The sequence below is a fragment of the Pithys albifrons genome, chromosome 8 (assembly GCF_047495875.1).
Source record: "Pithys albifrons albifrons isolate INPA30051 chromosome 8, PitAlb_v1, whole genome shotgun sequence".
NCBI lineage: Eukaryota > Metazoa > Chordata > Aves > Passeriformes > Thamnophilidae > Pithys > Pithys albifrons.
Window position 1 is genome coordinate 38,838,501 of NC_092465.1, and position 16,437 is coordinate 38,854,937.

A 16,437-nucleotide genomic window follows, 5' to 3' on the forward strand; every position below is an offset into this window, starting at 1 on the left:
TTATAGACTCACAAACCATGGATCATTCAGCCTACCCATTCACCCTGCCCAGCTGCAAGGATACTACATAGCAATCCCCAGTTCTTGCCTCCAGTTCTAGTCCAAGTCCCCTTAAAATTCAAAACTTTCTGCACCCACAACATCCTTTGCTAAGGAGTTGAACTTCCTACTTCTGCCTGCAGCAGAAAACACCTTGCATTCTTTTTAGTAATGTCCATTTGATTGTATCCAGTTTCCACTCTGGAAAGGACCAGTAGTTATGAAAGGTATGGACACCCTAAGAACAACCCCCTAGGCTTTGTTGGGAACAAGACCAGCTCTTTACAACTAACTAACATCAGCACATTGTTTCATGAGAAAAATCCCTTTTTCAGATGCATATTTTGTCTTGACCCTCAAGCTTCTAAGGGTCTTTGAGGTTGTTCAGGAAAAAAAAAGACATTTTCATTTGGTCCAATTCTTGCAGCTATTTGTCCCTAAAGGATACAAGAGGAACCTGGGCAAGACACCTACCAGGTTTTGGGTTTCTTTCCAGGCTCCTTCTCCGTGAATTGACAGTGAGCCGAACTTCTGTGCTGAAGTGCTGCTCCAGAGGACTCACACCTGGGTCCTGTTCCTGCAGGACATGATGGAACACCAGATCTGCATCTGCAATCCTGGACTCCTGGGAGGCCCCTTCGGCTGAGGTGGGGAAATCTGTGAAGGACTGAGAGATGAGGATGCTGTTGAGCAGCTGCCTGTGAAGACTCCACCTGTGAGACCCCACCTGCAGAGCTGCCTCCTGCTTTGGGGCTGCCAACATAAAAGGGATGTGGAGCTGCTGGAGGAGTCCAGGGGAGGCCCCAGAGATGCTCCAAGGGCTGGAGCCCCTCTGCTCTGGAGACAGGCTGGGAGAGCTGGGGGGGTTCAGTCTGGACAGAGAAGGCTCTGGGAGACTTTAAAGCCCCTTCCAGTGTCCAAAGGGGCTGCAGGAGAGCTGGAGAGGGACTTGGGACAAGGGATGGAGGGATAGGACAAGGGGAATGGCTTCCCACTGACAGAGGGTTAAATGGGATAGTGGGAAGAAATTCTTCCCTGTGAGGGTGGGCAGGCCCTGGCACAGGTTGGGCAGAGAAGCTGTGGCTGCCCCATCCCTGGAAGTGTCCAAGGCCAGGCTGGATGGAGCTTGGAGCAACCTGGGATAGTGGAAGATATTCCTGGCCATGGCAGGGGGCTGGAATGAGATAAACTTTGAGGTCCCTCCAATCCAAATTGTTCTATCATTCTATGACTCCTTGTCTCCCCTGACCTTCTCTAACAGCTCCTCTCTTTATCCTTCAATATCCTTCAATAAGGTCAAAAGGATTGACCTTTTATAATGCCAGTTATATTTATATAAAAAGTAAAATTTCCTAATAATCCACATTAAAGACTTTGCCTGGCTGCTGAACCCTGAGCAATACTTCCCATCTCTGCCAGGGGGCACTGGTAATTTCTGCAAGCACTGCTAATTTTTATGAGCACAGAGTCTCTTTAGCCAGGCTGCAAAACCCTCCCGTCTTTTAAAATACCATTCCCTTCCACTTATTCAAACAACCACCACCTCAAAAGATTTGCAATCATTAAATCCCACTGAGATGACCTCAGCAGAGGCCACCCCTCATGCTGAATTCTGCTGCATAAAGACAGACTCAAAGAAAGGAGGAATCTACTTATTTCCCCCAAATTCTAATCAATTTATGTGGAATTGTGCAGATTTATTTTTCCTAAGCCTTTGTTACAGATCTCAGCAAATCCTACTTCTACCCATGAATAAAGTTTAAAGTATCACAGTATCATTAGAGGGAAGAAGGAGCTGCTTAGTGTTTTAAAAGTGCCATTTCAACAGGAAAGGCAAACAGGAGCAGCCCAGAAACCTTGACTGGAAGCCTCCCAGGCTGGAAGACCTTTTGCCACACACAGGGCTGCTCCCTCTGTGTTTCTGCCCAGACCTGGGAGGTGGGGATGGCCAACCCCCAGTCCTCAGTGGGATCATGGGGTGCAGCTCACTGCAGTTCCTGGGTCTGGAGCTCTCTGGGAGTCTTGCTCCTGGTCAGGAGCTCTGGATACAGAGGCACATCTCACTCCCAAATAGAAGTAACCAGCAGCATTCCTGCAGTTCTTGTTCTCTCCACAATTTTCCCTCTGACTGACCCTCACTCTGCAGGTGCCATCACTGACATCACACTGGTCCTGAGGGACTAATCTCAATTTCACAATTATGTGCCTCAAGAAGCTGCTGGTCAACTATGTCCCCAGTGCCACCACGTGGCAAAACCAGCTCCCAGCTGGATGGGAACGTGGGAGAAGAGTCTGTTTCATTTAATCTCTTGAGCACTGAACCTCCAAGAGGTCACTGGAAACTCGGGTGTCCCACAGCCTTGGGACAACACAAGAAAACTGTTGTTGGCAGACAGAAAGGAAATCTGCAGGGAAAAGGCAAGAGAACCTCTTGCTGTCTCATCTGACCACTCATCCTCTCTTAGATCAGATGCCCTACTCCTGACTTAGCCTGAGGCAAAGGACTTTAAATGGAAGCAGAGATAGGGAGCGGGTGATGGGGAGCAAAGATTGGTGCCTTTGCCTCCCAACACCAGCTGAAGGAGATTCTGAGAGCCAGAGGAGGAGGGAGCAGAGGTAGCAAGGAGTAGGAGGAAGAAAGGAAAGAAACCCCCCAGCACTCTCCCAGTACCTGGAAAGCATCTGGACTGCTTGCTGCCGGAGAGAGCTGCACAGACTGACGGCGAGACTGAGCAGAGTAATCCGAGTCCAGCTCAAAATCAAAGGGATGGACAGACAGCAGGCGCTTTGTCTTGCACATCTTAGCATAGAAAGTGCAAGAAAGGAAAATTCAGCATAAAACACAGTTGGCATTGAGGAAAGGGGGAGGGAGGGCCCTTGTCTCCTTAGTTTGCTCTGATTTTGCAGTGAGAATCTGGGTCTGATGTTGTCCTTCTTGAAGGAACCCAGGTACAGCATATGCTTATGTTGAAGGCAAGGAAAAGTGGGTTCCTGATTTCCACAGCCTCTGGCTCAGGACTGTTGCCATGAGCAGACAGCGAGAAGCTCTGTCCTGGTTTATAAAGGCACTATGGGAAACTGAGCCAGGTTAAAGCTCAGAGACAGATCCAGGTGATGCTTTTGAGTCCTGAAGCATCTCCCCATATTCAGAGAAAGAATGCTGCAGGCAGATCTCTCTGGATATTTGGGAGGTCACCAGTAAAACCAGGTAGATTCTCATTATAGAGGAGCTGGGACTTTTATACTAATAGGGGACATCTTTAGTGTTAGGAATGGGTCTTTTTTCCAGGCACAAGTATTTGTGATGTCACTGATATGGTGGTTTTTACACAAACTAGGAAAGGAGCTCGTCTTGGAGAAGTAAAAGAGATAAAGGTCTAGTTTTGAAAGTGGCACAGAAAACCACCACCACTGCCACCACCAAGGCAGGCCAAGGACACAGAGTGAGACAGTAGGAGCTCCAGAACTTACTCTGCTGTAGCGCTCTGCTTCAGCTCCACGGAGGGCATTGTCCTCGTCGTCACTGTCATCCCCAGCATCACAGCTGGTGAGCAGCTGGCACTCACCTGGAGGGGACACAACAGTAGCTAAGTGCCCACTGTGGTGGTCACACCAATGTACCTGCAGGTGAGGCCAAGCTCCTTCCATGGGCTGAAAAGGTGCAGGTGAGAAATACCTCCCCAAACTCTTTTCTGCAGATACCCACTCTTAGCACTTGGTCTTGCAAAGGCTTTGCTGGCCTCTCATTGCTTCCCCTTCCACGTGTGCACCTTCACAGGAGTGTAAGTGCAGGTGTACCTTCAGGAAGATGAAGGGCACCTGCACCACAGGGAGCAGCCCGAGGTCCACCTGGGTCACTCCAGTGTTCGAAGGCTCAGCCCAACATGTCTCTGCTTCTGCTATCCCTGATTCCCACCAACCAGCTCGGCTATTTATCAGTGATCCATTGCTTCTTGGGTGCCCATCTCCATATCTACATCACTGCCAAGCCCACCACTACACTGAGAACAGCCCAAATGTCAGACCAAGTCCAAAGTCAAGGCAGGCAAAAAGCTCTTTCCTACATCAAATGGCAAGGTGCAGTGAACAACAAATCTCTTCACTGCCCAGAGCCAGGGGATGTGAAGAGAAAAAGAGATTTGAAAGCTTGCTTGAACTGCAAGCCCTGTGCTGCAATCCTCTTTTTTACTTACTGTTAATGTCTGGCAGGCTGTAAACTCTGTCATGAAGACCTAAACAAAAAGAAAAATGGTGGTAAAAATAAATAATCATGTTTTCTCCCTCTACCTGACACAGAGGACAAGCTTCAGATCCACGGATAAGGAGTTCTCATTCTCTAACCCTCACAAGAAACAACAGTCAAAAAGATGGTTTGGAGGGAACAAAGCAGGCACTGGGAGACAAGGCTTGACTTTTGAAGTTAAAGAGCTGATTGCCACCATGTCCCCAGTCCTGGTGCCACATGCCTGGGTACAGCCAGCTGCAGATGGGCACACCAAACGCAGTGGCCTCATGTCATTCCTCCCACAACCAGAGATATGTTCCAAGAGAAGGCTTTTTCTTGCTCAGGGTCAAGCCAATTCACTGTGTTAATGAAGTAATAAACAACAAAATAATTTCTTTTTGAAAGAGGCATCAGAATCTCTATTTAAAGTGGCCTAAAGCACCATTATTCTCATGTGATTTGATTTTCTCCAATGTATTTTTTGACCAAATGCTGCATGAATTGTCTCTCAGTCCATGAATTTTATACTCCATGCCACTACCCTCCATTCTTTTTCTGCTATTTCTGCCAAGAGTGGTCTGGATAAGAGATTGGACCAGTTGAATCGGGTCATGTCAATGGTATTTGTGCAAACTGTTTTATGGCTCCTCAAAATGGGAATAAAATCCACACTGACTTCCAAAGGCAATAGGCAAGGGGGTGTAGGAGGTGTATGAATGGCAACTAGCAGCTGGTCAGTAAATAATTCTGTATCAACATCATCATATATTTATGCACTGTTGGACCAATATCAGAAATACTGAAGGTCTATAAAGCTCTGAACAGTTGTAGTGGCAGGTAATTCACTAATTTTGATAAGTTTTGTCAGTGTGAAGGGATTATCAGATTGGCTGTAAAAGTCATTAGGTCATGGGAAAGAAAATGAGTGCTGGCTTTAGCCTGTTTAAACTAGGGTTAATTTAACAAGCTCTGTGATGAAAAGTGTAAAAATAAAGCAAAACAAGAGTTGCAAACTGCAGGACATGATACTTTTAAATTTAACATGAGATATTAGGAAATTTCTTTTCACTGAAAGAGTGGTCAAACACTGGAACAGGCTGTCCAGGGAAGTGGTGGAATTACCATCTTTGGAAGTGTTAAAAAACCAGGCAGATGAGGCACCTGAGGGCATAGTTTGGTGGTGGATTTGTCAGTGCTGGGTTAATGGTTGGACTGGATGATCTAAAGGTCTTTCGCAGCCTTAATGATCCAATATTCTCAAGTCTGTGGTAAAAAACTTAACAGCAGAAAAATCATCAAGAACAGCTGTTCTGTGTATGAATGCACAGCTCTGAACCTCTGCTTCCACTGCCTGAAGGGAAGTTCTGGCCAGGTGGGGGCTGGTCTCTTCTCCCAGGCACTCAGCAATAGGACAAGGGGGCACGATGGGCTCAAGCTCTGCCAGGGGAAATTGAAGTTGGAGATGAGAAAAAACTTGTTTGCAGAGAGAGTGCTCAGGCATTGGAATGGGCTGCCCAGAGAGGGGGTGGATTCCCCATCCCTGGAGGTGTTTAAACTGAGATTGGACGTGGCACTGAGTGCCATGATCTGGTAAAGGGACTGGAGTTGGACCAAGGGTTGGACTTGATGATCTGGGAGGTCTTTTCCAACCCAATCCATTCTATGGTTCTATGATTCATTCTATGATTCTAGGGTGTTTAGAACAGCCTTGACAGCACATGGCACTCAAAGCAGCACCAACACTGATGCTCCTCCCTCACTGCATCCCAGTGCCATGTTGCACAGGTGCCACATGTGCAGGAGAAACCCCAGTGCTTCTCCTCACCTAGAAAAGCAGAGTTGAACCCCTGCCCTGGCTGCAGCCTGCCACAGAGGGACTGCAGGACTTTGGCACTTCCAAACCTCTTGAAACGGGATCGCACGTGTTCGTAGTACCACTCCAGGGAACCGACCTTCACAATCCTGCCCAAAGAGAGGATGCAGACGTGTGAGCCAGATCAGCCCTGCCCATGGGGAGCAGCCCCTCACCCAGAAACTGCCTCTTGGCAAACACACAGCATGTTTTCTAACCAGCATAAAAGGATGTTGAATTTGGGCTTGCCTTGCCCCCCAGCCTGCATCACAGCAGACCAGTGATGAGGGGCATTGCTCAGGGGCTGATACTGGGACTGGCACTGCTTAACATGTGTAGCAGTGATGTGGACAGCAGGACTGAGTGTACCCTCAGTTTGCTGATGACACCAAAAGGGATGCCATCCAGAGTCACCTGGACAGGCTGGTGTGAACCTCATCAAGATCAACAAGTCCAAGTGCAAGGTCCTGCATCTGGGTCAGGGCAATCCCAAGCACAAATACAGGCTGGGACATTTCTCCTTTGGAGACAGGGTGAGACAGCTGGGGCTGTTCTGCCTGGAGAAAAGAATGTTCCAGAGAGACCTTAGAGCCCCTTCCAGTGCCTAAAGGGGCTTCCAAGAGGGACTCCAGACTAGGACCTGGAGTGACAGATTCCCACTGACAGAGGCAGAGTTAGATGGGATAGGGGAAAGAAACTCTCCCTTGTGAGGATGATGAGGCCCTGGCACAGGCTGCCCAAAGAAGCTGTGGCTGCCCCATCCCTGAAGTGTCTCAGGTTAGGTTGGATGGGGCTTGAAGCAACTTGGGCTAGTGGAAGATGTTCCTGGCCATGGCAGGGGGGTGGAGCAAGATGGTGTTTAATGTCCCTTCTAAGCCAAACCATTCTGTGATTCCACGAGGAGCAGCACCTGGAGAGGCGGCAGGGATCGCACACCCAGCCCTGTTCCTTCTTGTTGTAGCGGCTGCAGTTCTTGCAGGTGTAGAAGTGGCAGTCCAGGCACTGCCTCTTGCTGTTCAGCAGGAACTTGAAGGGCTGCAGGCAGTGGACACAGTGAGTTTCATTGAGGTGGGACTGATTTGTCAAGAACTCTCTCTTGCTGCTCTCCTGGTCGATCTTGCATTTCAGCTCCCTGCAGAAAACACCCCAAAACACAGGAACTTGTTTTTGTTATCATTTCACTGCAAAGTCTCACATGGCAAACCCTTTTACGCCTCAGTCATTTCAGAAATGATTTTCCAGGGAACATTCCGAGTTCTGCAGCTTGTGGAAACAGCTGTAGGGCAAATCTAATAAATAACATATCACGAGTTAAATAAGCTGAACAACAAAGTGGGCTCCATGTTCAGGGCAGGTAACTATACATTAGGATCTGCCACTGTTGAGTTTAATATTGGATTTGATTGTGCCAAAACCTGTCCTGTTTGTTTCACAGGGTGTTGATCATAAATCCCAGAAATCTCAGGAGAGTGGCTTTTCTCAAACACCCTGGCTGAATCCCAACCTGACACAATCTTTGGGCATCAAGTCCAGCAGGGAATTAAAATCTTTCTGGAATTCATAGTTAACACAGAAAAAAAAAGAAAAGAAAAGAAATGTGGGATTAAAAAGGATTAAAAGAGGTTTTGACATAGTTCTTCCATACTAAATTCAGCTGAAAATTTTATTAAGGGATGTGCAATGAAGTTCTGGCTGTTCAGAGATGCTTTGACAGTCCCATGAAAGGCTGGCCAAGACGAGCACTTTCCAAGAGCACCTTCTTCTGGCAATCCATCACTGCAGGCCTCTTTCCTTATGTGAACCTGGCTGCTAGATCAGGTGCCCACATAAGACAATGCCTGCCCAGGGCTGAACCCCCAGGAACAGCCCAGGCCTGAAATGCCTGCCAAGCTGCTGGGGGCCCACTGTGCCACCCAAAGGCTTTCTATTTGCTCCCCTCACCAGGCAGCACCTCAGGTATGTTTGCCTTTGGGGCGATGGCTGAGAGGAAGATGTTTGACTTGTAGGGAAGGTCCTAGAAGATTTTTTCTGTCTAGGCAGCATTATGAAGTGGTATTTTCCAGAGCAGAAGTCAGCTTGGGCCATAAACCTCAAGCCATCAGGTCTGGAGGCTGCTTTATGATCACAGCATGGACCACGAGGCTTTGGTGATGCTCTCAGTGCCGGATGCCGGACCGACGCCGGAGTGACCACAGCGGGAGCCTCGCTGGCCATGGGAGCAGTGGTGTGACTGGCACTGAGAACAACAGGCATGTCAATCAAGCTAATCTCTGTTTAACCAAATCAGTTTGCACATTAGGGAGCAGCTCTTCTTTTTTTTTCCAATTTCTGCCCAGCTTACTGCCAGCACACCAGGCTGTGTGAGTGACTCCAACTTGCATTAATTGAGGATCTGGGAGATGTAAAAACCAGTATAAAGACTGAACTGCTGCTCTGTTCTTTATGATCAGCCTGTTCACCATCCTAGCAGTGTTTTGAACAACCCAGTGCAAATGTCCAGCAGTAAATATATACATAGCTACTAAAAACAAATCTACAAATAGAAAACCCTTGAGTTGGACTCAGTGCTCCTTTGCCACTCCCGGGCTAAGGCTGTTGCCAGTAGGATCCAATCTTTTACTGGAACTGCTTTTTCTGGTTCCCAGAGACCGGTTGGATCCCTTCACCTCTCCTCCCTCACTCACCAGACCTGACAAAGGAAGGACAAGTCTCAGCCAAACCAGTTTAAAAGCCGCAGGAACTACATGCCTCTTGTCTCCTCTTGCTGGCAGGAGCACAAGCCAGTCCCTGCTCTGCTCATGGTAGAATAAATAAATCCATGGCAATGGGATGCCAACTGCAGCACGGTTGGTCCCACTGAGCTGAGGGCTGGTCCCAGGAGAGACACAGGGAGCCATTCCCCCAAAACAGGGTTGTGTTTATGGAAAGAATCATGGAGAGCCCCCACAAAATGGCCATTGTTTAATTTTTTGGGGCAAAGCATTACACTCACATGCCTGTGCAGTTTCTGGCCAGCAGAAGCCTTTGTCCCTTATTGGTGAGTAGCTTCTGCCAAAACCAAAATACAGAGAAGCAGCAGAAAGGAAATAAAAAGAGCGAGATGGGAGGGCAGGGGCTGGGGGTGGGGGGAGGAACATTTCTTCGAGGCTTGCGGGTTGAGACAAGTCCAGTGAATAGAAAAGCCAATTAATAGAAAAGCAAATGGGGCTGGTCAGAGCACAGGGAGCACAGTGAATGGATATAGAATCTCCCATAATGTCACATCATGTCCCAGCTTGTTACAGGCAGAAAATGCTTGTGTAGCTCTTTGTGCCGCATGCAGGAATGTGACAGACTTCCCCAGATTCCAAGGCTCATCTACAGCAGAAATTATTCAGAAAGTACAGAAATTTCTGTAATTCAGTGGTTAATGCCAGTCCTCCACGGGGCAGGATTAAACAAGAAAATCAAAGTAAACAAAGGAAATGACACTTAGAAGGAGAGCTGGGTAGAAGCATCCGGAGACCTGAGACCTTCCCCCATCTTGCATCTCCCATAGCATGACACTCCATTTGGAAGCTTCCTGGGCATCAGAGAGGACCCAGATAAGCCAGTCTGGCGCCAAGGTCAAGTAGGGAAGGAATTCACCTCGCCCAATTCTTTGCTGCAGGGCACAGCAATGTGGGCCTCCACCTCCTCCCTCCAGGCCGAGCTCAGATCCATCACAAGGAAGATATTCACCCTTTCCAGGGTGGTAATTTTTTTAAATACCCCTGTCTAATCAGCTTCCTGCACTTCAGAGCGACCAGCAGAGGAAGGCAGTAAATGATGATACTGAATTATCTCTGCCTCCCACACAGGCTGGTTTTTTAAGGCAAAAAATAATCAGGGGGTTGAAAAATAGATGACTGAGAGCTTCTCATGGCTAATGGTGTAAATGCAGAGGCTCCCAGGACAGCAAGATTTTGGAGGATGCAGATATCCCAAATGAAGTAGGATGATTGTCATCCCTCACCTTTCCCTTTGGATCTGATAAAGGAACTAATGAGATCCTGGTCCCCAGGCATTGTCGTGGTATCAGCACCAGCTCACAAAATTCAGGGCTAGGAGGGTCCAAGGGCTAAGTGGAAGTGCAGCACTGCCCAGACCCAGCCTGGGAGAGTGGATCATCCCCTGGGGATAATAATGAGAACTTCCCCAGACCCTGAAGACGATCACTGCAGCTTCTTGAAATATGTTAAGACATTATTAGGTTCAATGTCTGATGCAGCTAATGAACAAGACTTAAAATTTCTCATGCTCAAAATTCAATCTCATCTGACAGAACGTTTTTAAACAGAACTTTAATCAAATGCCCTGTTTATAAACACTTAGAAGTCTGTAGAACTTGCTGCTCCTGTGATTTTCAATCTTTTCCCAATCTGTGGACCCCTAAAACTTTCCCAGGACGGCACAGCTCACTGTACAGCATATTTAAGGCTACCACAGTAGGCTTACTACTTCTCTCAGCTATTTTTCCAGGATCCTTCAGGAGTCTGTGGTCACCCAGGACTCACCGAACATCCCTTCTGCCCTAAACACGCACGGCCCATCTCATGAAGCAAAAGCAGGAAAGCCAAATCCCGTCCTCTGCTGCAAGATAAGGTCACTTCTCGAGAGCCCCGCCAGCCCCAAGCCCCACAAAGGCATTTCCTGGTATTCGTGCCCACGAACTCCCGCGGTGTCACCGACGCGCATCGCCGCCGAGGGCACGGTGCCAGTCTGCACCTTTGCTCCCCGTACGCGTCACCTTCCCGCTGATAACGTAATCTATCAGCGACGTTTGTTTGCCTTTCACAGTCCGGTCCCGGCTGGTCCTCCTCGCCCACGGGCTCAGCACGTCGTTTTATCCCCACACCCCGCATGCAGCCGCGGCTTGCGGGCAACAACCGCGGGGACCGCAGCGCGATACTCACTCCAGCCGTTCCTCCTCTTTTTTCCGCAGATCAAAGTCCCGTTGAACGACTTCCCAGACGTGCTTCGCTTCTTCGTCGGTTAGCTTGGAGAGGTCCAGCTTCCTGCCCATCTCGACGCCGATCCCGTTACTCGCTGCCCTGTGCGCTCGCTGTCCCGCAGCCTGGGATGCTGGAGCAGCGGGAAGAGCTCAGCCCCACCTCCGCGACTGCCCTGTATAAAGGGGCAGGGGCAGAGCTGCGGGCAGGCCAGCCGGCTCCTGGCAGCACCGCAGCAGCTCTGCCGGGCGAGCCTGCCCGCTGGGACGGCCGGCGAGCAGCGCTGGCACGGTGCCTATCGGCTGCGGGGACTCGCCGTGGAGCGGGCGGGCAGCCCTGCCTTCCCCCAGGGTCCTGCCCGGAGCCGCAGACAGCTCCACACCTCGTCCGCCTGGCTGGGGCTACGGGAGATGTTTACTCTCTGCCTGCTTTATGCAGGGTGTGCGAATGAAATGAAGCCTTCAAACGAACGCCTCCCCGGGGAAGGCAGGCCACGGGGCTTGGGGAGGGAGCGGAGCATTCCCGGGAGGAGCTGTGCCTGCACGCCCCGTGGGGACCGGCTCCATCACGAGGGGTCCTGCCCCACACCTTGAGTATTGTGTTCAATCCTGGGCCCCTCAGTTCAGGAAAGAGATTGAGGGGCTGGAGCGGGGCCAGAGAAGAGCAACGAGGCTGGAGAAGGGACTGGAGCACAAGTGCTGTGGGGAGAGGCTGAGGGAGCTGGGGGTGTTTAGCCTGGAGAAGAGGAGGCTCAGAGGTGACCTCAGCACTGTCTGGAACTCCTTGAAGGGAAGTTCTGGCCAGGTGGGGGTTGGTCTCTTCTCCCAGGCACTCAGCAATAGGACAAGGGGGCACGGGCTCAAACTCTGCCAGGGGAGGTTTAGGTTGGATATCAGGAAGAAGTTCTTTGCAGAGAGAGTGCTCAGGCATTGGAATGGGCTGCCCAGAGAGGGGGTGGATTCCCCATTCCTGGAGGTTTTTCAGCTGAGCTTGGCCGTGACACTGAGTGCCATGATCTGGTAAAGGGACTGGAGCTGGACCAAGGGTTGGACTTGATGATCTTGGAGGTCTTTTCCAACCCAATCCATTCTATGATCCTATACCCTCTGGTCCCCAGCTCGCTCTTCTGTGTCTTATCTCAATACACCAATTTTCCCTTCACCAACAGTTTCGTAAGAAAAACTTAAGTGCATCTGCCTTCCCCCCACACCAGAGCCTGGCTTCCTGCATTGCTCCCACGGCAATTTGGGAAGCTGAGCTTGCTTGTGGCAAACAGCTTAATTAGGACACAGCGCTCCTCTCGTTTACCTTGAGCAAGAAAAGACGGTTTGACAGGATTTTAACAAAAGTGCTAAACACATCCCATAGCCAAAGAGATATACATTGGAATAATCTGACTACCAGGGCTGTTGTTGCTCAGTAAAACAATCTCTCCCTGTCTAAGCTGGACCCTGGGTATTAAACCCCTTTCTCGTCTTCATGAGGGCAAATACTGATTCTATTCACACTTTTTTGTCCCTGACAGGAATTTAAACAGGAACCAAGGCAGCAAGATCGAAGACAAACACTATTCTGCCTGGTGGGCCCAAGATTCCTGCTGCCCACCCACTGTGCTTGCCCAGGGGTACAAGGAATTAATTATCCACCCTGATAATTCACTTGAAACAAATATTAAGCTCTATGAAGAGACCCAGGAGAGCATTTTAAATCCGAACTTGGATGAATTTTGCGCAGAAAAAGCAATGATTACAGTGTTTGAGCCTGCATATCAGGAACACATGATCTTCATTGGAATCCAGAAATTGATTTTCAGCTCCTCTTCCAGCCGAGATACAGTCCCGACAAAAGCAATTAGTTTATTGGCAGGAGCCAGACATCACTTGGGCTGCTCCTTATGTAAGCTCATGTTTGCCAGCCCTTGCTCGCCCCACTGCATCCCAACTGGGAGCAGGTCAATAGATACTAATTAACATCACAACGAAACCCTGTTCCAGCGCTTGTCAGAACAATCACGCCGGGAGCTCCAACGCTGCTCGGATCAGAATATTTTCTTCTTCAAAAGAATTAAGCATAAAATCAGAAAGGTGTGGCCTGCTCTGCAATCAAACTGTGAAAAATGCAAGTGTTCGGCAGTGCCCATATTCCCAAAAAAATGCTGAGTTAACCAGTAAACCATCCTGTGGGAAATGTCACCAGTGCAGGTCCACAGAATGAATTCCAAGTTTTTCATTGTCCTGCGAACTGAGTCTCTTTAGGGAAATTCCTCCATCAGCTCAGTGGTGTAAGTAACAGCAAAGACAGACCTTTTTTTCGTGTGTTTTTTTTCTTTCTTCTTTTTCCTCTTTCAAAGGAGTTTGTTGGATTTGTTGTTCAGACCCAGCAACCACCACCTTCCAGCAAGTCTCTGCTTTGGGAAAGACAACTAAACCTGCCCACCCACAGCTCCCTCCCCCACCATACAGTCATGAATAAAGGCTCTCAAATATTACAAACTCATGAAAAAGGAAAAAAAAAAAACACTCAGAACCACTCAGACAGACACTATCACCTGGAAATGTGCAAAAAATGTGTAGATGTGGCACTTGAGGGCACAGTTTGGTGGTGGACCTGGCAGTGTTAGCTTAATGGTTACACTTGATCTTTATGATTCTGTTGCTGGGCCAGATGATGTTATGTCTGAGCCTAAGTCCACCAGAACCTGCAGTGACCATGCATGTGTGGGGTGAAAGTCAGGAACAGGGATGTAAAGGCAAAGTTATGAGTTTCCTATTAGCTGTAGGCTCAGATGGACCTCGAGTCCAGTTGAGTTGGGGATCTGGACACCATGGTGGCCAAATGGGAGAGGGAAATGTCACAAGATAAGCCTCTCCTGGAACACCAGGTATAGAGATGTATTTCAGGCTCCATTTTTGATTTTCAGTATTGCTAGATGATAAAAGAATGGATTTCTGTGATGTCTTCTTTAAGGGAAATATGCCCTCTAGCTGCAGGGACACTCTTTTAAGAATAATAGTCACATGAGTTGTTATCTTTGCAGTTCTTGGTAATTGTGGGACAACTGTGAACTGATACATAGGACATGTGGCCTGGACTTTCTACAGCCATTCATTTTACCATGTTTTAGCTGATAACTGGAAGTAAATCCATAATCAGAGCTCAACAAAACTGATCAATGAAGATACTATTCAGTTGCTTCTACAGACAGTAAATGCCACTCCAGCAAAAATAGCCAACACTCTCATTTCCCCATCCTCATTTTCTTCCTGATAAAGGGGGCCCTCCTTGGCCAAACCACGGGGCAAAAGCCCAACAGTTTCTGCAAGTATAACAATACCCAATTTTCCAAGCAGCTGCCCTAAGTGCTGCAGAGGGAAGATGTGCCTACACAAGGTGCTGCAATGATGCTTGGGGTGGTGGGTTGATTTACAGTGGCATCAACCCCAGCTTTACTCCTCACTTCATGAACACTGATGGGCATTTTGGCTCCCATCAATACAGGGTCATCCCAAGCCCCTAGGCAAACACCGAGGGGAGTTTGCAAAAGCCAGATGGAGGCAGACGAGGAGCATCCACCAGCAGCCCCAACCCATTTCCAAGCCACAGGCAGGGAGGTCACAGGACCCATATTCACAGGAACATAACAAAAACAGGAGCTCACAAACACATGTTGCTGTTAACTGTAGGAATTTCATGGATGCCTCTGCCTCTCCCATGATCCTACAGCAATCATCTCCCAGTCATGAGATCTCTCAGAGCTGGGATGGCATTCCTTTTCCCTTCAGTTTCTTGGCAGTTTTACAAAGACATCCTATCACCCCCATCACAGTAGAGAAGAACAAGCAGGGCAGGGAAGGGGTGTGCAATGCCACTGCTATTTCTGTATGTGACTCACGAGGGATCACTGTGGGTTTGATCTATTAATATGACAGTTACATTATGTTATGGCAGTACCATATCTCATTTTGAATGACCCTGTATTTGGTTTGTGTGGCCAGTGACTCTGTGGGGGATGACCCACAATGGAGCAGCCTGTGCCTGAAGGACTGTACCCTGTGGAAAAGTGATCCACACTGCAGCAGTTTATGAAGAATTGTTGCTCAAGAGAAGGGCCCCACTGTGGAGTGGGGAAGGACTCCTCATTCTGAGCAGTGGCAGAAACAACTTGTGATGAACTGATTGTAACCCTCATTCCCTGTTTCCCTGCTCTGCTGGGTGGGAGGGTGTTTTTAGGATTTATTTTACTTCTCATTATCCTGCTCTGATTTTGTTAGTAATAAATTTAATTAATATCCCCACTTCAAGTCTGCTTTGTCCATGACAGTAATTGGTGAGTGATCTCTCCTGGTCCTTATCTCAGCTCCTGAATCCTTCCTTATATTTTCTCTCCTCTGTCCAGCTGCAGAGGGGAGTGAGTGTCTTTGGTGGGTACCTGGCACCCAGCCAGGGTCAACCTCATTGAAGACCCCAACAGCCTCATTTATAGAAAACAGCCATTCAACTTTAATTTTCATGGATAACAATGTTCTGACATCACTTGTAATCATAAAACTACTAACACAGAAGTCTTGAAAACAAAGTTTGTAGAATATCAGTTAAAGGGTGAAAGCTGTAAGAATGTTTTCCCTAACTATGTGAACTTTATAGAGTCCTCAGAGCCCCCACAGCCCTCACTTTACTCTCAGACCCCAAAGCCCTCTCAGACTCCATAGCCCTTGGAGTCTTCAAAGACTCCTTAACCCTCTTTAACCTCACTGACCCCACATTTCTCACGGACACCACAGCCCTCACAGCCCTCATAGTACCCATAAACCCCATAGCCCTGGCAGACCCCACAGCCTCCCTAATGCTCACAGTCCTCAGATCCCACAGCCCTCAGTATTGACAGGCATCACAGCCAGACACTGCCCCTCTCATTTCCTACAGTCCTCACCGTCCTCTCAGCCCCCACAGCCATCACAGACCCCTCACAGACCACACAGTCCTCACAGTCCTCACCACCCTCTCAGCCCCCACAGCCATCACAGACTCCTCACAGACCACACAGACCTCACAGTCCTCACCACCCTCTCAGCCTCCATAGCTGTCACAGACCCCTCACAGACCACACAGTCCTCACAGTCCTCACCACCCTCTCAGCCCCCATAGCTGTCACAGACCCCTCACAGACCATACAGTCCTCACAGCCCCAATAGCCCTCATAGACCTCAAAGACCCCATAACCATCATAGAACCCATAACCCACATAATAGACCCCATAATCCTCACAGCCCTCACAGCCCTCACAGACATCACAGACCACACAGCACTTACAGACTGCACTGTTCCCAGTGCCCCAGAAGTTCTTACAGCTC

The 16,437-nt window shown here is 48.8% G+C and overlaps 1 protein-coding gene across 13 annotated transcripts in view; it reads right to left on the reverse strand.

Annotated features, from left to right (window-relative positions):
* Nucleotides 1-11,520, reverse strand: part of MLPH (melanophilin) — a 29,409-nt gene extending 17,889 nt beyond the window's left edge. For 4 of the 13 annotated variants that reach the window (XM_071562392.1, XM_071562385.1, XM_071562384.1 and 1 more), the window contains exons 1-7: nt 11,051-11,520; nt 7,027-7,248; nt 6,090-6,226; nt 4,233-4,271; nt 3,511-3,605; nt 2,711-2,839; nt 514-706 (exon numbers count right to left, since the gene is read on the reverse strand). In XM_071562392.1, the coding sequence (XP_071418493.1) occupies nt 514-706; nt 2,711-2,839; nt 3,511-3,605; nt 4,233-4,271; nt 6,090-6,226; nt 7,027-7,248; nt 11,051-11,160 (925 nt within the window). In that variant the 5' untranslated portion in view covers nt 11,161-11,520. The other 9 variants (XM_071562383.1, XM_071562388.1, XM_071562382.1 and 6 more) reach the window with 3 other exon arrangements.
* Between the last annotated feature and the right edge of the window lie 4,917 nt (nt 11,521-16,437).